The 23,398-nt window shown below is 37.9% G+C and overlaps 1 protein-coding gene across 1 annotated transcript; it reads right to left on the bottom strand.

The window, feature by feature from the left end:
• Positions 1–9,355: 9,355 nt before the first annotated feature.
• LOC130630061 (uncharacterized) lies at positions 9,356–9,949 on the bottom strand. Its single transcript, XM_057443460.1, has 2 exons — positions 9,883–9,949; positions 9,356–9,777 (listed from the first exon to the last, which is right to left on the bottom strand). The coding sequence occupies exons 1-2, from the start codon at positions 9,947–9,949 to the stop codon at positions 9,356–9,358; spliced, it is 489 nt and encodes a 162-aa protein (XP_057299443.1).
• Between the last annotated feature and the right edge of the window lie 13,449 nt (positions 9,950–23,398).

Here is a 23,398-nt window from a genome sequence, read left to right as displayed (position 1 = left end):
TCAACTATCTAACATTGTGTAAAGCCAATAAGATGGAGTGTTTTCATCGATGTTCACAAAGATCAAAAGACAAAGGTGACAACTTAATAGTTGTTCCAAATGGTGTTTTTTGTTTCTCTTGTTATCACAGCTGCAGTCACATCTAATTAAAGTGCCAATTTACTATATTTCACTACTAGTCATAAAGATAGCTAACATAAAAGTTATGGCAAGAACAAACTCTTCTTTCTGCAATATATTTTACACTTTGGATTTTGAAACTGCTATCCGTGGTCATCATGTTTACCAGTCAAAATGGACGCCTGAAATAAACTTAAAACTGAAATGTGCAGTTGATACAAGAAATGAAGCTACAGAATACGATGAAAATGCAATCGGCGTTTATTTATGGGGCAAAGAAGGAACAGTAGATGGGCTTGTTGGTCATCTTCCATTGGAGTTATCAAAACTCATAAAACAATTTCTAAACGCAGACCATTATAACGTCGTGACAGCAACCGTGATTGGAAAGAGAAAAAGAGAAGTTGGGCTTGTCATCCCGGCAAAGTACAGTGCTATGACAACACGTAAAGAACTGATAACTATTCTAAATGATGAACTATTGAAAAGAAAAAATAGATACGAACACTTTGCTATGAAATTTAACGCTGTAAATGATTTTAAAAAGAAAGCTATTTTTGAGTAAAACGTCTTTTTCCTATTTCCTAAATATTCAAATAAGCGCCCCCTTTGGCTCTAAAATTATATTCGAATAAGCGCCCATGGGCGCTTATTTGAGAGGGGCGTTTATTTAAAAATTCAACTTTTAGGGTGGGCGCTTATTCGAGATGGGCGCTTATTCGAGAGTGGGCGCTAAATCGAGCATTTACGGTATATATTTCAATATATTATGATACTGAAATCAAGCAAATGGATCATCATTTTCGTCATATCCTATCCTTTATCCACCCAATCATCTGCTGGCAAGTTGGTACGGGGATTTTGCTGCTACTGCTATTTCCATCAGGGAAACTTTTAACGACGGTTGCAACGTAATTGACCCAACACTTCCTCAAAACGGACTTAAATGGCTTGTTGTCGAAGGTAAGTACGCAATGGCGTTGAAAAACAGCGGTGTAACTGTGGGACACGTAACAAAGTTCTTGTCAAAAATTACGTACTTTTACATAAAGAATGGTAGTAAGCTTTTAGTGAGAATAACTGAGAGGAAATTTTCAAAAGACCTTCCTCAAGGAGGAATGGAACTCCCAGCCTTGTACATATTCAAGTCGACGAATTCACAGATGCATTCAAAATTACCAGGCCTTGTTGCGAAAGCTCTCAATGAGTACAAAGATGCAACAAAGGGAAAAAAGAGCAAGAAGAAATAGCTTTGTAAAAAAGTTATTTTGAAAAAAAAAATTACGAAAATCTTAAAAAAATTGTTTCTTATTTTAAGCGGATTAGTTTATTTGCCTCTAATTATTAACGCGGGTTGACCGTGCCCAAAAGTTTGTAATTTATTGCTTCTAATTATTTTTGCGCGGCGGTTATAATAATTACTTTTACCGGCTCGTTAAATTAAAATAATTACAGAAGACACATCAAATAAATAAAACTTATCATAAAGAGAATATCCCTAAACGAATAAATTATAAATCCGATCTGCAATAGACAATCTCACTAAATAATGCCATTTTTTATGCAGTGACGCAAGGTATATATTTTAGGACTCTGAAAATGCGTTGGCGTGTAGGGGTGTCGCTGGACCTCACCAGGGGGCTTACAGCACCTCCTGGACCCCAGCTGTTTCGGCAACTCGCTTCGCTCATTGTTGTCACTAAAATCTCCCACTATGCCTAAGCCCCCAACTTAGGAAATTGTGGTGCCAACCCTGAAATACACCGCAGCTTTGCTTTTAAATTTTTTAACAACAGTGCCTTCTGCTTTTGAAAACCTCTACGACACATACGGCGAATAAGTTATACACGTTAGTTTACAGATTAACTATAGAAAATAAAAGATAAAAATGAAACTGATATTATTTTTCTTAAATCATTTCTTGTCAGAAGTAAGTTTTAATTATTTTAGCATTTTGCTTTTTTTAGCATGATTTCTTTGGTCATTGCGGTCTGTTGTTTATACATTTGCATGCATATGTACGTGCACACGTCTATTTTTTTAGACACGTAATCGCAACATTACATCCTGACAAAACTTATCTATTTTAAAGTTTGAAATAGTTCTAGACCAGTTTGTTGGTGATTAAAAAGATAGCCACCGTTTCTTTTAATAAACACAACATCAAAATCCTGATACAATCCAACAAAAATAGTTGATTTTCATTATAAGTTCATTTTAGAAACAAAATAGTTGATCCAACAGTTGGAGATATTATACATAATTTAAACAAGTGCAATAATGGAATCATTTTGGAAAATATCATGACAAACATGCTAAAACAAGAGGTTTTGTTGCCTGATTCACCACTTTTAAAATGGAGGATAACTGCTTGAATTTATCTGCCTATGGATCAAGTGAAACCATATTCTGCTGTACTCTTTTGTCAGTTCCAGATGGTGAAAGTGTGCATCACATTGCTAGATTCTATGAGGCAGGAGGCATTTCTGGATGGAGTTGCAAGTTTAAGGACGATCTATCATTATACAGCCTTCTTCCTTACCAATGTTATAATGAAATGGAAGTTGATATATGCTCCAAAAGGAATATATACTTAATTAAGGCTTTTCTTGATGGAACCATTTAATTTTTGTTAATTTTGTACATGTTCTAATTATACATTTATATATATTTCATTTCTTGATGCTGACCAAGGATAGGTCATAAAGAAGGATTTAGATTAAAAATCCAAATCGCATCAAAATTATTGTCAATAATAAGAAACCATCTGTTTAAAAAAGCAATGGTCTCTTCTTTATATGCTATGTAAATGATCGCCTTCAAATTACAACAACATCTTAGGGTAGTGGATTTAAAAGAAGGTAAATGTGTAAAAAAAGGTAGTATATCTGTGTGGAAAAAAATCTTATTTTAGCTACCACGCCCACAATATTCAATGTGTAATTTGAACTGCCATTAATTCACCATAAGCTACCCCTGAAGTCTCAGATTTTTTATACTTCTTCAATACCAAACTTTCTTGTGGAGTGGAGATAAAGTATCTTTAAAAATTCTTAACAAGCTGTAGAAGATATCCAACGTCTTCAATAAACAGCATTCTTCAGGTTAGCAGCATATACACGGTGCTCTACGTTTGAATAACTGGGACTTTTTAAACAAATTTTATTTAATATTTATATTCATAGGCATGTAATTTCAGAGCTTCTGAAAATGCTAGTAAATTAGTGATTTTGCTGTTTTGAATTGCATTCTCATGACAAGGTAGAAATACCTAAAATAAGAATTTGCCAAACACCATAAGAAAAAGGAAATTCTGCGTGATTTCAAAGAGAAAGCACAGGAAGAGTGTACAAGAAAGTGATGGTGACGAATAAGATGCCTCTGATTCTTGTATGCAGGTTGATATTACAGAGAGTGGAAAACTTAACTTCCTCTAGTGAATCGTTGTATCAGTAGTTTCGTGGGGAGTTGTTTAACTATGGAATCTTCAGAAAGAGGGTTAAATCAGCTAAAAAGTATATTGTTGTCAAATATGATTATAATTGTAACACTGGTGAATTTCTGGTTTGTATATACTTCTTGAGTTTTTAATGTTTTTAGGTTATTGGTCCTACACCTGTTTAAGAACCTTCAGGCATGTTTTTTAACTTTTCACTCTTTATAATTTGTAGCATTTCGAACATGTTCGTGTGTTTTTAACTAACCACATTTGGCGTCATTTCAAGACGTCTATTTGACCAACAACGAATCCGATTACGTTGATGATATCAGCAATGAAGATAGTAATAATGCTAATTTTCTTTCTGATAATAAGGTGTGTAGTATCAGTGGATTTTAGTTGTTTACGGCATAAAACAACGCTGGAGTTATTAACTACCATAGACAACAAGACAATAAAGACGACTACACCACTGTTACAAAGTTACAGTTAAGTGCGCTGGTTCAAATACAGCTCTTCTGAATTGAAGATAGCTCAGTGGTTAGAGCGTCGCTTACCATTGGTAAGCCAATAAGGATAAAGCTTGACTATTATATATGATTATTTAATAACATATAATGTCTTATAATCAATGAGGAAACTGGTTTGTGGCAATTTAATGTTAAATGTACCAGTAAATGGTCGTAGATGTTGATCCTCTACAAGATTGCAAGATAATTTAAAATTGTAAAAATTATTGGCGTGAGGTAAACGAAAACATTGATTTTGTACCGGAATAAACATGCCCCTGTGAGGTTAGTATAATACAAAAGTATACTGTCTTAAGTAAATAAAATGTACGAGATAAAAATATTTACACATTTTATTTTTCTGCATTCATGTATGTTTACGGAATAATAGTTATAAAAAATGTAGAACATATTGTTGAGACTTTCTTCATAAATATAATTGGTTTTAGATGAATTTCCAGAAGGCATTATTGGGAAGTCAACAGAATCTAATTTGTATTTGGACAGAAGAGTGGTGAAGTGCAACATTTTCACACGTTGTGCTTGCAGGATTATTGTGAACGGAATGGGCTGAATGGAATGATGAAATAAGGTGGGAGTTTGTTGATGCAGTAAAAACAAGTTGTCGTGACGGTTAAGAATAACAGTTAGAGGAGAAGGAATAACGGTGCCCAAATGTTTGTCAGTCCCAGTTTTTATTGATTGTTTAATTGCATTGGTTTCAAAAACGATGAGGATGGGAAAATTTTTGGGACAACATTAAAACGGCATGATCGTTGCTTTATACTTAATATCCAAGACCGCGGTCCTCGTAATTTCAGTCAAGCAGGAAACTGGTTAAAGGAGCAGTGCCAAAGATTATTGATTGCGACCCTGGTGTCAATGAGAAAGGCATTACAGAATTTATGAGTGAGTATGCTTGGTCTGCATATAACAAAGCGATCTCTAGCAATTCAGATAGCAAAGAAAGGTATGCATTGGTCAAGTTCTTTCTTTTAGTTTCATTCAACGCTAGAGCAGACACTGTTGCCATTTAGTTTTGTCAAAACGTGCCAGACTTTGTTAAAATGATTACTGATAAGGAATTACCAACCGCTGACCTTTTTTGCACCAACTTAAAATTTATGCTCATGAGTTATTTTCCGTGTTGTCTGCATCCTTTATATCGTCACCCACGAAACTTTACGATGGCATAGTGTTACATAGATAACTTGTGGCATTTATAATGTACATACTCATCATGATGAACAACCGGAAATTCCAGCACCTATACCGAAAACTTACAACACTGATAAATATTGACGCGCATATCACCTTAATACACATGATTGTCAAGTTCATAAATGCAACAGTTCACTTTTGACATAAATGACCGTATTTGTTTATTGGTTAAAAAAAGATACATTATTTACCATCATCTGGTATATGGTATATTTTATGGTAAAAAATGGTATATTTTTAGCGACAATACACTCTCACAAAAATAAATATGCCTAAACTTGTTAGTGTTAAACTAACTTTAGTCACGGTATGTAGAAACACCTTCTTAGAACTATATTATTAGCACCTCAGAAGAAAAAAAGTTATACAATTAATGTATAAAACGAATACTAAATGTTAGAACAAAAATAGTTTTCCTGAAAATAATTAGCCAATAATTATGTTTTTAAACATGTGTTAGGAATAAAGTCACAAATGTTACCCCCCCCCCCCCCCCTTACAAAAAAGAAAATGGCATTGTGGTCTGTTTGTAATAGCATTTTCTGTTGAAGAATTTCTTGGAGGCAGTCCACAAACCGTGTCATACGATACACAACAAATGAGAGCTCACTTGTTACATTGTCTGGAAGTTCATTTTTGTCGTGCTTATGCAAAACCGTACGACATACTTTGTATACTTACAGACATCTTTATGGAAGATTATAATGAAAAGGACAAATAAATTTTTATGGCAAAGTTCTTAGGTTGAAATAAATGATGTCATCGTCGTTGTGCAAAAATCCCTTTAAAAGTCTTTCCGTTATATAGTGAACATTAGCCATGGAGATTCGAGGTGTGTTAGATAGCTAGCTAATTATAATGTTGTGGTGTTTTGAAATAAATCATGTAAGCTTCTTTCTGTATTGTAAATACTTCACAAAAGTGTAAAAATATATTTAAAAGCCATGACGGAAAAAAAACACATCGATACCTGAGAAAAATTTCGAGTTTCATGACCTTCAGCGAGGAAAAAAATACAATTATTTTTTATAAGAAAGACCAGGGTCCTTCCAAAAGACTTTAGCAAGGAGACACAATTAGAGCGCGTCGAAAATTATTGACCACCACATTGAATGGAGAATTAAAGAATCTCTAGCGCATCCTACAATTAGAGCGCGTCGAAAATTATTGACCACCACATTGAATGGAGAATTAAAGAATCTCGATTCAAAAAAGGCATTTAATGCATTAAGAAATATAAGATTTACCAGAACCTTGGAGGAGAATAAGGTGTCAAAAATACTTACAAAAGTTTTACCTTTCGTCATATTAGGATCATTTGCACAGATGTTGTGACTGCTGGTAACACAACATTGTAAAATGGAATTCATGTAATAAGTTAGTGCACCTAATTGTAACACACTGTTGACATAATCTATAGACATTGACATATTTAACTATTTATATTCTTTGCGTATTTCTTTATTTTTCAGATCAAACATTGCATACTAATATACAAATGCTTTGATGCCAATCTATGTTGGTTCTTGTTTAATTTTCAAGTGAGTTTACAATAGACTCAACGTTATTGCGACATGCCTTTAATTTGCTGTCCTGTGCTAGATTGCACTTATACTAAATCAGATGTTGACGCCGTTATTATCGCAGCTCTCTTGACAACACACGCCACCACGCATTCCCATGGAAGTGCACTAGTTCTTCAGCAGCCAAGATTAAACGAGTGAAACAACCCACCATCACATTGTCCCGATCCTCGGAGGACTGGATATACTTCCTCACATGGTGGAGGAAGTACAAACCGCCCTAGAAAGAAAATTTTGAACATTGCAGCAAAGCACAATGAAATACTCAACCTGTTAAGTTTTAGGGTTGTCTTATTCCTCCAAAGTTACTGCCAAGAAGATAGTTAAACTTCCTTTTGGCAGGATACACAATATCAGTGAAAAAAAACCCAAACTTGACACCAAACGATTTCGCCCAAAGCCTCAACCAAGGGGTGTCAGGGTTCCAGGCAGGGCACTTCTAATCTGAGGTCCACTAAGTGGTCATCTCTGGAATCCTCTTCTGTCATCAAATGTTCTTTAATCCGTGCAATCTATTGAGATATAAAACAAGGGTTGACTGGGGTAATAAATAGGGTCGTTATACCCAAAGACAAGACCTGTAGGAACCTGTAAAAAGGGAACTAAGCAATCAAATCCCCTTCTTAGGCGACGTTTAATATATATATATTTTTAAATTTTTAATTTTTTTATCTTATTTTCTATTATTTTAAACTAACTGGGAGAAAAAGACGTAGGACAGTTTGCTGTTAAGTTCCTTCCGACAGTCACATTGTGTAACAGCTCTGCATTGCAGTGAAGTCACTGGTCTGTCTTTTGTTCTTGAACAGTGGATGTATAGTGCCCATTATTAAGAGAACCAGAGTGGTTTATAAGCACTTGAATCTTAAAGTGTTTACGGCTTTTTACCTCGGGGTCGATGGTAACAGGAATGGTAACAAAAAAAAAACAGGCGACATTTGTTTTGAGATATGACCGTTTCACATGATGAAACGTTTTAATTGAACTATAAGGTGTCAATCACTGTTCACAATTTCCGTCTCTCGTGTTTCTGTTTGATAGGAATTAAAAAGAGGGCAAAACCACTTATCATTCCCTGTCAAAATCTCTGATTGTAAGAAGAGGTTCAATGACTCTTGAATTGTGAGTCTTGGTTGCAATTCAAGAAATAGAGACATTTCATCAGTAGAGTGCAATTGGAAACATGTGTCACACGTGATCGTAGTTCTAGTACAAAACTGGGACATGGTGGTAACAAAAAGCGAGTCTGTAGCAACTTCACTTGGCAAATAACCTAGCATCTCAGGCGCGTCATGCTGTGTAAAAACATCAAAATTCCTTTTTACTTCACTTATAGCATTTTTCAGGGCTGCAAGGAAAGCGGATGGATCAACATGGACTTTCGAAAATGACAATTGATGGAAAACATTCGAGCAAGCTGAAGCAAAAGGTGACAAGGAGAGGGCTACATGGAATTGCGGAAGGGAGTTTAAACATTGCAGAATAGAATTGCATAGCAAGTGTTACCCTTATTTTGTATGCCACTGTTTGTAAGCAATAACTCTTTTGTTGACCCTGAGGATGTCATTTTCCTCTCAGTTATGTTGGCAGGTGCTTTGTTTTTTAGAAAATTTGAAATGTGTCTTGCTTTCAGGGAAACTGTCTGTTGTTGTAGTAAGTGTTTCCTAAGGTTTTGATTATCTGGCCAACCAATTATGGAAGAAACATTTCATTGCAATAAAACCAAGTATGATGAAAAAGGTTTACAATACAGCAAGCTGCACTGAAGTATCTTGTCTACAGGGACGGTGGATGTAAATAAAATTGGGATTAGGCTCCCAGAAGAAGGTGCTGAATACACTTTCTTGCTTATTACAAGCATGAGTACTGTCCAACTTGGACCTATAACTATTCACTGAGAAAATCTTAAAGAGAAAAAACAATCCTTCAATCACAAACAATACGACACAAGACAGATCTAACAACATAAACGGACTGGTTACAGAACAAACACAAATGGAAAAAATGTATATGTCAAAAATATATAATATAAAAAAAGAATTATATAAAACCCTCCTGTGCGCCAGAACTTGTGACTCTGGCTGTAGCTTTCCACATGTGTTACAGGGCCCCAACACTCAGCCTTACACAGGAGGTTGTCATGACAGGACCAGCCTGTACATATTTTGACTAAGGACAGCAGGGTTGTCAAGCCTGAAGACCAAGTTAGTAAACTTGGGCACCTTACTGAACTGGGGTAAAAAGTGGGGTCGTTACACCCAAAGACAAGCTGAAAGCAAACCCCCTTGCTAAGCTTCTTTTAAGTTACCAGAGAAGAGTGAGCTGAACTCTTTACCCTCTGGGTATTGACGGTAAACTGGTTCGAATGAACTAGCTGGGGTAATATAAAACCGCTCGGATTTACATTTTCCTCCCCCATGACCCTGGAAGTACAGGTTTTATAAACGTAATGATAAATGTATAAGAAAGAAAGAAAAAGCGGATCAACAGCGAACGTAACAAAGAATATAACATGAATTGTTGTTGAGAATAGGTGGAGAGCATTTGCAAACCGCTCTATCATTGCAGTGGTACCAAGAATTTGTGGCAGGATCCTTAACATAAGCCCAATAATGACCTGCGGTTAATGTACCGGAGTGATTAATTGTTGCTAACAATGAGTAGTTCTGATTAAACATTGTGTCCGTATCACTGACGAGAGGTAGTTGCAGGAGAGAGTCACGTAAAGAAACACATTCAACAACTCTGTTGTCTTTTACCAGATGTTCACCATGTTTTAAAAACCTTTTAAGATGCAGGAATAAGATTTCACTACTCCTGCTGATTTGCGTTTCTCTAGTACTCTCTCTATGTGCAAAGCATTGCGGACAAAACCACTTGTTTCCATCAGTTAGAATTTCCGGTTCTATTTAGAGTGCAACAAATTAACTTGGGTGAAAAACCTAGACGACGTAAACAAGTGCGCACAGAATCTGAAGAGTACCCACGAGCGCCAAGTAAACTGCCCAACCATTAACTTTTATTTTCCGCAATAACACAGAGTATTTCTCAGTTTTCGTGTTATGCCATTTCTCCATATTTTGCTCACAAGGACATGTCAACTATCAAAGCCATTGTCATACGAGAAAGTAACACAATATCCGGCCTAAGTTGAGTAACAGCTACATCAGGTAGTATTATTAATGTTGTATTAACATCACACATAACTGTCTAATCTGAAGCTGAATGGACAAAGCCTATTGGAGGAGGTTTTTTCTTCCTTGCCGTGGAGTAACTGCCAGCAGAAACAAAACGAATATTTGTATATTTGTTGGAGGGAGATGGTTTGTACGACCATAAGAAATCTTAAAAGGAGGTTACAAGGGGGCGTAACATAGAGTCATATCGATATGTATACCTACCCTGAGTTATAGGCGCGTAATCACCCAGTGGACAACTTTTTTTGAGGTACCTATTTTATAGTAAAATTTGAAAAATACACATGAGAAAACATTATCCTGAAAATTTAATTGAAAACTGACAACCAGAACATGTTTAAATGTTTCATAGAAATAGCAAACACACCCCAATTTCTCTTAGCCTACAGAACCGCACGAATCATGCGATAATAAAAGCGCGGCAAAATCGATCACATGTTTGCTGGATTTATGCCCATACAAAAAATAATGAACGAGGGAGAGCATCTGCAGCTGTGTTTCCATCGTAATGCTTTTATAAATGTATTAACAAAGTTCCGAGCATGATAAATCAGATAAATCAATCGAAGTTACTGTGTTATTCTTTATTATTTAAACGTTTTAACTTACTGAAATCAGATTTCTTTGCAACAATGACCTCTTCTTCTTGTTGTTTTTGGTGAAAAAGGTTTACAATACAGCAAGCTGCACTAAAGTATCTTGTCTACAGGGACGGTGGTTGTCAAAACTGGGATTAGGTTTCCAGAAGAAGGTGCTGAATACACTTTCTTGCTTCTTACAAGCATGAGTACTATGCAACTTGGACCTAAAACTATTTTTTAAGAAAATCGTAAAGAGAAAAAACAACCCTTCTAACACAAACAACACAACACAAGACAGAGCTAAGAACATAAACGGACTGGTTACAGATCGAACACAAATAGAAAAATGTACATGTCAAAAAAATATTAATATAAAAAAGAATTAACTAAGACCCTCATGTGCGCCAGAACTTGTGACTCTGGCTGTCGCTTTCCACATGTGTTACAGGGCCCCAACACTCAGCCTTACACAGGAGGTTGTCATGACAGGACCAGACTAAGGACAGCAGGGTTGTCAAGCCTGAAGACCAAGTTAGTAAAGTTGAGCACCTTACTGAACTGGGGTAAAAAGTGGGGTCGTTACACCCAAAGAGAAGCTAAAAGCAAACCCCCTTGCTAAGCTTCTTATAAGTTATTAGAGAAGAGTGAGCTGAACTCTTTACCCTCTGGGTATTAACGGTAAACTGGCTTGTATGAACCAGCTGGGGTAATACAAAACCGCTCGGATTACATTTTCCTCCCCAATGACCCTGGTAGTACAGGTTTAAAGCAACAGCGAAGGTACTAGCAGCGGGTATAAAAGAAAACATATGATGTAGTGCTGTTGAGCGTTCTTGGATTAACTTTGCTTATTGCCTTATCATTGCAGAGGTACTAACAGTTTGTGGTCCGATCTTTGATGTGGGCCCAATAGTGACCTGCATTCAATGTTCCAGAGTGATTTATCACAGCTACCAAAGCATACTTTTGGATAAAAGATATGTCCGACTAACTAGATATCGGGATATTGAGATAAGGATTAGAAGAGGAAAAACTTTCAACAAATTTATTGTCCTTAACCAGATGTTCTCCATCTCTTGCAAATGTTTTCAGGTGCAAGGTTAAAATTTCGCTATTCCTCGTAATCCTTCCCTAGTGTTGTCTTGGTGCAGGGAACATTGTGGGCAAAACCATTTATTTTCATTCTCCAGATTTTTAGAATCTAAAAATATACTAACTGACAATTGTACGCTGGAAGATGGTGACAGTGTTAGGATGTCCAAATTTTCAGCAGTAACTGAAGAACAGAGACAGGTGTTACAGCTAACTGACACCGGTCGAGATGTTCTGAGACGCAATTACCGAGAACCCTTTCAATTCACCATAGACAAGAAGTAACATCTCTGCTACATCTTGCTGAGAATTGTATTGGAAAGTTGTATTTCCAGAAGAGTGTATCTTACGTTCTAAAGCCTTGAGAAAGTTTGAAGGATCAACGGACGTCAAGGAACGGTTTAACATGGTCATGTTAAGAGCAATCGCCCTCCTTGGTGATAAACTGGATGACTCCGAAGCACTCTGGGACAATAGGGATGGAATAGTACTTAGTGCTTGCAAAATAACGTTGGCATAGTACGTATTGCCTTTGTTGCATTTATAAAAATTGTCTTTGTTTTGGCACTAGTTTTGTTTTGATTGATTTTTAGAGAGACCTGAGTGCGTGGGCCTGATAAACGACCCTTGGGCATTCCTTTTACTGGAGCTGGATTACTTTGACGGGATGCAACAGACTTGGGTGGAATTTCTCGTTCCGGGTGCCTTAATTAAGGACTCCTGAGACCAGTCTCTTGACGCCCGAGCAATTCATACACAAAAAGAAGCTGTCATACTGATTTTACCAAAGTTTTTTACTGTTGAATATGCCATTTTGTTGGAAAAACCCAGACTTTTCAGACACGCCATGGTTGTTCTCGCGCAATAACCTCTTGCCCCTACTTCTACTGAAAAGAAATCAACTTGCCAACCACTGGACAGAATTACGTTAACCAAGCAAGAATATTTAGTGACTTTGGTGGAGTGCCGATAGTTTGCATTTTCTTCGCAAGGGCAAGTGAGTTCGATAATTATAACTCGTTTAAGCTTATTTGAAAATATAACTATATCAGGTCTTAATTGTGACACAGCAATGTGTCCTGGAAAAACAAAGTTTGGACTAGTGTCGGCAACAACTATCAAATCGTTGGTGAGATGCAATATACCTGTAACCTTTGTCTTTGATTTGGGACTAACGTAAGCACCTGCCTTAACAAAAGTCGTAGAATAACATTTCCTAGAGATGGTAAGTGGAAGTGCTGACAGGAATTGTTTTAAAGTGTCAACCAAGTGCACTAGCACTGAATCGTGCCTAAACGTATATCTGCCCTGAACTAGACCTATTTTACATGCACCCAGAATGTGAGCAGAGGTGCAGATTTATTTGTGGCACAAAAAAACAAGATGATTAAGTAATTATTTTCCAACGTGTTAGATTATTCGGAGATGGTAAGACATCGTATGTAGACTGGAGACAGAAAGATAAAAGGTTTGGTGGGGTAGCTAGTATGCCTTTGTATGAATTTAACATAGTTCTCCCACCTAGTCCACTGGCCTTGGACTTGAAGCTGCAATGCTCTGGAAAGGTAACTTTCTTCAATTTCCTTTGATGTTTTGGAAACCAAATTCCTATACCCATAGGTGTCTTTAGGTGGAATAACGTCTCTCTTTGTAACTGCAATTCCGGCCTTTCCATATTGGATGGGACCTCTCATCGCTTTGTAATTTAATTCACTTACAACCGTGCCCACTGCCTCGTTCGCTCGCCAGGTACCAGTCTTTACAGTGGGATTAATTGCAGACAGAATGGGATCTTTCGAATGGCGCAATAGTAGGTGACCGCTGATTTTTGCAGATTTTAATATGGAAGTGAGACTGTTTATGGGAGCTGTCTTACTTTTTTTTGCCTATAATATGCAATAATCCCATCATGCAAATAAAAAAAGACAGAGCGTAATAAACATTAATTATCATAATTATTAACCACGAGACAATATTGCGATTTCTTCTTTGTTTCGTTTTGTCTGTGGTCTCCAAAAACAATGGCGGATAGAATACAGAGAAAATTATTTTTTTATTCCGTGTCTTCCCAATAGAAACTCCTGGGATAAAATCTCTTTCCAAGTTTTGATGCATATTACTGTGGAAAGTTTATCATTTCTTGAACATGATAGTTTAGTAGGCGACGTTTCGGGAGATCCTTTTCCCATCATCGGGCAAAGTAAAATGATGTTGAGCATGTATTTATACAAAGACAGAAAGAAAGAAATCTAAGGCAACTTTACAAGCTCCTAAACTATAATTTTACCCAAACTACAGTTTGCGTCTTTTTGTAATCCCCAGCGAACAAGATTGCTTGGTGAATGCAGTGTGTCATATGTGGCCCAAATGCAAAAGAAAATAATTTAAAGAGGTGGCAAGGCACCGCAATGATGAACTCAACCTGTAAAATCAGACAAAGATCATTTTTCACGTAACTGCACCATTTCATCCAGTGGCCTTGAATATGGAGTTGCACTGTGAGGGCTCGGAAAATCTCCTCTTCGTGTTCATAAACTATGTGAGAGATGGTTTTGGGGTATTTCGGGCATCCTTTAGTAGGTATATCCTTCTGCTTAATTAGATGAAAACCAGCTTTCCCTATTTGATGATACCCACCTACCTTTGCATATTGAAGGTGGCGAGATTCAGTTCTTCAACTACTGAAGTACTGCAACGAGCAGTTACGAAGAGATCTGACACGTTCCATCACCAGCTCGCTTGCAGGAAAAAGCAAGGATATCCTAGCAACTATGAAATCGTTTGCAGTCAGGGAGGAAAGGGAATAGGAGTAACTACATCGCAATGCAGATATAACTAGCCTTTAAAGACAGAGATGGTAATGAAAAAAGGAGGTTTCTCGCCAAAGAATAAGAAGCTACTGGAAAACTTCTGTATTCTCTCCTTTACAGGGATGATCGAAAAGGTAATGGATTTCGGCTGTACTGAAACAAACACCTATGAATGTGGAAACATGAGGATTGGTGAAAGTCACTCATGCTTGGGATCTGGTGCGGGCCTTTGAGTAAGCATCCCCTGCCTCCTGCAAGACACCAGCCACATTCATTGACACCATCCGCCAAAACCAATAACTTTTGTTAAACGTTGGAAAAAGAAGAGTATGGTAGCACCAGGACCCAGAAGAACCAATACGGTCATTCAGTGCCAGATTGAAAGGACAGTCAGAAGTGTGCAAAAACGTCATTTCCCGCCCTGCTTGCACTTATGATGTGGACTATACCGGTCCAATTTTGCGTGATGTGCTAAGTCGTGGCATTGCTGACCCAGATATCCAACTTGAGCTCCTAGGCCATACTAATTAACAAATGACCTTGGAAGAAGTGCTCAGACTTATTGAGACAAAGGAAGCTGGAAACCGTTTTGTTACACACTTGATTATCATCAGACCAGTGCCATTCTCAGCCAATACAAAAAAGGTAACAGGGCATTTTCTCCAAGCCTAAATACTGAACGGGTTACTTTGCGAAAATGTGGATACCCGTGTCCTGCTTATAATCACACATGTGGCGATTGTCATCGCCTCCATCATTTTGACTATGTTTGCAGAAGCAGGGATAAAAAAAACGAGACTGCCTTAGTTGAAGAATACAGCACCGTTTTCAACTTCCTTTGCTCCACAGATGTCAAGCTGAACCGAAAAAACTCGGCTGACCACCACTGTGACGACAAAGAAAGTGACACATGGAAAAAGGAATCGTCGCAAATCCAGCCATTTATCGAATTATCGGTCTGACTCACAGAAACCGATTACGATGAGCCCAGCTTCACATTCTCACATGGTGCCAATTAATTCGCCCTATCGATCCCAGCCATGGGAAACACTGGGTGTCAGAGTTGTCTTTTTGAATTCAGCTATTTCGTCTTAACAAGCAAGATCTGACTCCTTTTATAATGAAAATGAATCCTGCTACCGTATAAGCCATCAAAATACGGCGAGCCGTGATACTCTGTATTTCTGGTATCGACAGTGGTTCAATGCAAGAAACAAAAAAAATTTACATTTGTAGCCAATGATTCAAAGTAATTTCACCTCAGGAAGAGGTGTCGATCTTGTTATTATATCGGCTAAGTTCCCCTTCATAAGTGCCAGTACAGTCAACACTGTATTTGCACAACCTGTTGAATGTTTCTGTCCCAAAAGTCTGCACCGTCTCTTTTTCTAACGGAAGTACCACACCCACCTTAAGAGAAATTGGAAGAGTGGATTCTTGAATACTACAAGGACAGCACCTTTCACACTTGTGAGAATATAATTTACAAAGAGTTAGCAAGCCACCGCAATGATGAACTCAACCTGTTAGGCCTTTGGAAATAAGCTAGAGGTTGTACTCCTCTAGAGAAAATGCCTCTAAAAACACAATTCTCCCTTTTTACATGGAATTAATTAAAAAAAAAATATATAAAAATAAACACAACACATTTGAAAAGATGAACAGAACTTTAACCAAGGGCAGGTAGGTTTCGACCCATATTTCTGAACCAAAGTACCCTGGATGTCTAGCTGGGTCACCTTGAAGAGGTCCGCGGACGGTAATCAGCAGAAACTAGACATCCCTATCTTCCTAAAGTAAACTTTGACCACTTTCTGTTCAACTGTACTATTCTTTTTTTTAACTCAGGTAATAAGTGGAGTCGTTACTCTCCAAAGACAAGATCTTGTGTGATCAACCCCCCCCCCCCCTGCTAATATTTTTTTTGTTTATTTTTTTTTAACTGGGGTAATAAGTGGAGTCGTTACTCTCCAAAGACAAGATCATGTGTGATCAAACCCCCTTGCTAACTTAATTTTTATTTGATTTTGTTTTATTTTTGACTGGGGTAATAAGTGGAGTTCGTCACTCTCCAAAGACAAGACTGAGTGTAGTCAAGCCCCCTTGCTGACTCATTCTGGTTAAAATATTCTTATCTCAGCTCTTCTAAAAAGAAAACATATGACTTTTGATTTCTTACATTCCATATTTGTAACAGAAGAAACTTCAGGAATGATTGGGGCCTTTTCAGGCTCAACCCAAGTGGTAGAATTTCGAGACATCCAGATGTAAAAAAAGGCACTCATGGAGGTAAAAGTTAGGGATTTTAATAGGAAACGTAAAGACTTGTTAGGGAAACCAAGGCGACGAAAACAGGTCCTTACTGATTCTGAACAAAAACCCCTTGCACCCACCTCAATGGCAAAGAAATGCGCGATCCATCCATTGTTTTTCATAGCATAACAAAGTGAAGAATATTTGTTAAGCTTTCGTTTGTGCCAATATTCCGTGTTCTCTTCACATGGACAAGTCAGTTCTACCATAATTACAGTTTTGGAAGAACTGGATATTAATAACACGTCTGGGCGTAGTTGCGTTATTGCAATGTATGGATGATTTTGAGATAACAAGACAGCAAGCTGTGATGATGGAACTGGTCTAACGACCCTTGAAGTTAAAATTGTAGAGGTTACACCCTCTAAAGATCAAAACGCAATGCAAGATCTCCCTTCTGACAACATGAAAACAGAAGACAGACATAACGACAACAATACAACAAAGAATTTACTATAAAAATAAATAAATAAATATAAAACTATAAATATGAGTAGACAACCACCCGAGCGCCAGGACTTGTGAACCTGGCAATAGCTTTCCACATGTGTTACGGGATCCCAACACTCAGCCTTACACGGGTAGTTGTCGCTTTGGACCAGCCATTTGCTTCGGACCAGCCGTAAGTCAGGACCAGCCTGAAGACAGTGGAGTAATGAACGTGGATGTAAAGTCACGGAAGCAAGAAAGATAGAAATGAAAACCCCTTATATAGCTTCTTCGTAACATCAGGTATAGCAGGATCGTTAACCCTGTAGACTAAGTGAGCCAACTTAGCCTCCCTACAGAACTGGGGTTATAAGTGGGGTCGTTACACCGAAAGACAAGGCAATTGCCAAGCCCCCTTGCTAAGCTTCTTATAATTGCTTTCTAGGAAAGCGGCGAGTGAGCGAACTCGTGAATAACGGTAAACTGTATGTAAAACACACAGCAGGGGTAATTTCAAACCGCAACAACTAAATTGGAGTCTAAAGCTGACAGTATTTTCCAATCGGAAGCAAGGTGAAGAAGGCCTGGACACGTTGTATGCCTCTTCTTAGATGGTGATTGACTGGCCAGAATGAAATTAATTTTGTTTGATGTTGACGTCTGGATCACTTACGAAACTTGTGATTGACAACAGCACGAAACTGACAACCTTTCATTCTGAAACACCAGCTTCAATTCATTGTCAAAAGCAGGCTAAAATTGATCCGGACCATGACGTCAACCTTGGAGTCATCGAACCGGTACCGCTTGGTGAACCTGTGACAGGGTGGGAGTCATCGAACCGGTACCGCTTGGTGAACCTGTGACAGGGTATCATAGAACAATGGTATGCCTGAAAAAGAACAGAAAGGCAAAATGATGCGTGGACTTTCAGGCTCTCAACAAAGACACCACTAGAGAAACTCATCTTACTCAGTCCCCCGTTCCTCAGGTTCGATCAGTACACCACATCACACAAAGAAAACAGTGTCAGAGACTTGATAATGAGGTGACACAACAGCAAGCTATAATACTTGTCTAAAGACAGGTGGTTATGGTTATGAACAGTTACCAGTGTTCCACTCTTCACAAATGATTCCCTCCACAATATTCCAAAAAACCGGTTACGGAATTTAAAAGAGCACACTCTGCAGCATTGCTTCTCCATGCTACATATCCCTGGTTTAAAAAACCAAGTGCTTTACGCACTATCACGACACCCTGCTGGGGATCCTACTCCAGACCAACAACTATAACCTGATTACATCTCATATGTTGCTGCATCAACAGCATTGGATTCCCAGAGATCTACTACCAGGGACAATGTTTGTCAGGCAACAATCACTGGTGTGAAGATGAGAACATTAGTTCATTTGATTAAATCCGGTATGCCTGAAAGCCTCAAAGACTTAGCACAGTGTCTCCAGATTTACAACCTGACCTGTGACCATCTTTCCACAGTACATTGTGATGCACTTTTCAAGGACAGGGTTATCATCCCACCATGTCTACGCCCCAACACACTGTCTGGCCTTCATACTGCCCATCATGGTCACTTCCATGGACCTGAAAATAGGATCATCTGTCTTTTGGCCAGGTCTTTCTGCTGAAATCGTCAAATTACGCCAGGGATGCAACAGCTGTGACCACATAGCACCATTGCAACAGTTAGCACAACCGACACATCTTCAATATCTAGACTATCCCATTCAACAACTGTGTAGTAATTTACTTCACTACATTGACCGACATTATGCTGTATGCGTCATCAGATATTCAAATTGATCAATCGCAGAAAAAAGGGCGGTAACAGAGCGAATGGATTATTTGATTAATTGACTAACAAATTTGCCACAGATGGTGGAGCGGAACTATGTTCGCCATCCGCCTCAGGATTTCTTCGCAACTGGGGAGTTTATCACCAAATGTTATCTGTAGCCTACTGTTACAGCAACTCTTGAGCGGAAGTTGAAGTAGAAACTGTAAAACGAATGCTAATGCATAGTACTGGTCCCAAAGAAAATCTCAACACAGACTCATTCGAACACGCCATACAACAATTTTGCAATACACCGAATTAAGCCACAACACTTTTGCCTGCAATGATGTGAATGAAACAGGTTTACAATACAGCAAGCTGCACAGAAGTATATTGTCTACAGAAATAGTGGTTGTCAAAACTGCGATTCAGCTCCCAGAAGATGGTGCTGAATACACTTTCTTGCTTCTTACAAGCGTGATTATTGTCCAACTTGGACGAAAAACTATGTGTAAGAAAATCGTAAAGAGAAAAAACAATCCTTCCATAACAAACAATACAACACAAGACAGAGCTAACAACATAAACGGACCATTTACAGATCGAATACAAATAAAAAAATGCATATGTCAAAAAGTATATTAATATAAAAAATGATTATGATATAACAAAACAGCAAGCTGTAGTGATTCGACTAGTCTAATGCCTTTTATTTTAAGTGGTAGAGGTTAAACCCTCTAAAGATCTCTATGCAAAGCAAGATCTCCCTTTTATAAGGATGGTCTGTACAACCAAGTTAACTGAAAAAGCAACCCTCTGGAGAATACAAATATTGCAACAACAAAACAAAAAAACCAACACATATTGACATAAAACGTATATATATACAAATAAATATATAAATAAAAACTATAAAAAGGAATTCAGTAAAACCCTCCTGTGCACCAGAACTTGTGACTCTGGCTGTAGCTATCCACATGTGTTAGAGGGCCCAAACACTCAGCCTTACACAAAAGGTTGTCAAGAGAGGACCAGCCTGTCAATATTTTGACTAAGGACAGCATGGTTGTCAAGCCTGAAGACTAAATAAGTAAACTTGGGCACCTTACTGAACTGGGTAAGAAGTGGGGTCGTTACGCCCAAAGACAAGCTAAAAACAAACCCCTTGCTAAGTTTCTTATAACTTACCAGAGAAGAGTGAGCTGAACTCTTTACCCTCTGGGTATTAACGGTAAAATGCCTGGGTATTAATGGTAAACTAGTGCTGTTGAGCGTTCTTGGATCCACTTTGCTTATTGCCTTTTCATTGCAGAGGTACCAAGAGTTTGTGGTCCGATCTTTGATATGGGCCCAATAATGGCCTGCATTGGTCAACCCATCAAGAACTTTATTCTGATCTTACCTAGTAAATATCTCCCTAATCCTACCTGATTATCCTTGAGGACGGAGAGAAAGCACTATGACGCTGTCACATGGCTAATGTTGAGAAAATAATTTACAAAGAGGTGGCTAGCCACCGCAATGATGAAGTCAACCTTTTAGGTGTTTGGAAATAAGCTAGGGGGTTATATTCCTCTAGAGAAAATGCCTCTAAAAGCACAATTCTCCCTTTTTACAAGGACTTAATTAAAAAATAAAAAAATAAAAAAAAGGACACAACACATTTGAAAAGATAACAGAACTTTAATCAAGGGCAGGTTATCACAACATTTAAAGCAACTAAACCTACTGTGTCAGAAAACATGTTTAAATTTATTAACCTGCTGTTTACCCACGTAGATGGGACAGAACTGGATCAGTAATTGAAGTGCGTCAACATGACCAATATGTGGCTGTTATCAATGGTTCTAGAAGAGTGCCATCACGAGCCGGTAAATACAACATACCGTTGGACTGAATTATAAATGACTGGTGTTCACCGCACCATCTATTACACCACCAGAAAAACCAAACCACTCCTCAGACAAGACACGACAGGCACCTCTGTCAGATACACCGACCAACACTGTTGCGTCTTCACAACCTTAGGCTGATGATAATAGTTCTTCCAATGCAGGACAGCCACCCATTGATGTCCATCACGCCGAGACATTTCCAACACCTGCATCATCAACATTCCTGAACCCTGTTCGAAGCCATACCTTTTCGACAACTATGTTTTTGGTTGATTTAGGGACATTCATAGCCAGGAGACCCAACGTCACTTTTCTTACCACCAGGAAATCGGAGTAGTTAAGGTGAGAAAAATTACGCTGGGTCTTAAACGATTCTTCTGCGGCCAAAATCTGGCCACGTTTTTAGATTGGCCAATTCTATTGTTCTCTGCCCACATGTTTATTATCGGGTAAAGCCCTTTTCATCCCAAAAATTCCAGCGAGTGGTTTCACTCACCCCAATAAACATTAGTGTTTTACAAAGTTTATACCAAAGTAAGATTTGGCCAAGCTTGGTAAACAACTCACGGATAAATTAAAATGTCCTCTGAAGCGATTAGTCACATTGTTCAATTTTAACTTGCGGTTTCCGCTGAGTAATTCGTTCGCGTCTAAGCTTTAGTTCGAGAGAAACTCATTTTATCAACTCGAAGAAGAAAGCTTAGTTAACTAGGCTAGGACATTCAGGACTTTAACGTCATTTCATGCCTCTCCAGTAATAACTGGGGAAGATAGAGAATTTTTGAAATAACCTATAGACTGTGTATTTCTTTACTTTTAGATCAAAATTGCATACCCATAAGCAAATGGTTTTGATACCTATTTAGTGCTCGTATATGCTTTACTTTGTAATTTGGATAGTTTTTTGAGAAAGTTAGTTTGAATTGGGTCTGTGGATCTCTACTAGGGTGAATCTAAGTTAAAGAATCTCTAGGAAGCCAGATGTAAAAAGACGATCTTATAGAACATTCAGAGTAAATTGACACATTATATTGTTTAAAGAAAGTGGTCCATTAGTATGATATATAAGAATTTTTGATGTCTGAGAAAACTTGACTGCTGCACATGGTAAAATATCATATGCATAATTAAATACTGCAGGGCTTTGAAAGGGCCTTTTACCAATTTTATAGGTCACGTCGTATGCACACACACATACTCCTTTATTGAAAATGGAATATTTCAGTGTATGATGATATACGGATTTTCGTGTAGCAAAACGAAAACCCTTGTCGGATTTAACAATTTCCCCCGCCTTTTTCTGCTTTGTTTAGTTTGTTAACAACCTGTATCTCGACCTAAAATCATGCTGGAACATTTACCCGGTACCCAAGGAAATATTTCCCATATGAACAGTTGTAACCAACGAGTGTTTTCTTGCTTTGAGAAATTAATGTGTTTCTTGGTTGACTTGAATTCGGTGTTTGCTCTTTGTGACAATGATGTCAATCTTGCATTGTTTTCAAAAATGCATCTCTTTGTCGTAGTATTGTTCATCACACAAATTTTGCTTGTTGTGAAAGGACTTGTTTTAATATCCATGTCGAAAATTGATTAAATTTTGTCGAGGTTTTTGACAAAGCCAAGCACCTGCAGGATAAAACGAAACACAAAGCATGAGTACTATAGATCAACCGTCATGAACATCACAAGCAACATTTTTGTTATTGCTTAAGTGTAACTTTAAGTCACCAAAACAACAGTGAGCTAGGATCAAAACGTTTTAGTTTTTAGCTCACTGGTTAGCTCTATTATAACTTCAGAAAGATGGGGAAAACAGACAGACAGACAGACAGAAAGTGTATATACCACTTCTTATACCGTCATCTTTATAATAAATCACATGTGCAAATCTAGCAAAGATATAAGTGGAAAACACAAACACATGGTTTTAAAGTGTAACCAATAGTAGAGAACAAAATGTACCATAAATGGCGGATATATAACAAGCTCCGCGATGCAAAGAAAATTTACAAGGGTGCCGATAAGCCGCATATGAAAAGTGCAGGCGTTTTCCAGCTATCTCAGCATTTTTAAAAAATTTTCAAGTATTTGCCTGAAAAAACCCGCATAGACCCGAACAATGCCCAAAAAAAGCACCTTCTTTTAATTGTCCGAAAAGAAATTGCTTTTCAGGAATACGCACTGCAAGTTTTGGAGGTGCGGGAGGTTTCTAAGGACAACCGCCAACTTGATTCGAAAAGTCGCCCTTATATGTATATATGCGGCTAAAGGTCTTGCCGTTTACGCCTTATCAGCACTCTTATGAAAAGTTTCACCAAATGACGTAATGTTTCACACCTGTATGGCTCCCCTAACAGTGCGAAGAGCAATCAAAAATATCTTTGGAGCATTGAAAGCTAGCTAGCTTT

The sequence above is a fragment of the Hydractinia symbiolongicarpus genome, chromosome 2, assembly GCF_029227915.1.
Source record: "Hydractinia symbiolongicarpus strain clone_291-10 chromosome 2, HSymV2.1, whole genome shotgun sequence".
Classification (NCBI taxonomy): domain Eukaryota; kingdom Metazoa; phylum Cnidaria; class Hydrozoa; order Anthoathecata; family Hydractiniidae; genus Hydractinia; species Hydractinia symbiolongicarpus.
The sequence above is the reverse complement of the archived record's forward strand: the minus strand, read 5'-3'. Positions and strand labels throughout refer to the sequence as shown.

Excerpts from the sequence above, each read along its gene's own strand:
- LOC130630061 (XM_057443460.1), bottom strand. The coding sequence starts at position 9,949 with ATGGAGAAATGGCATAACACGAAAACTGAGAAATACTCTGTGTTATTG. Across the intron at positions 9,778-9,882 it reads GCGGAAAATAAAAGTTAATG|AACCGGAAATTCTAACTGAT; the intron begins GTTGGGCAGTTT and ends CACTCTAAATAG.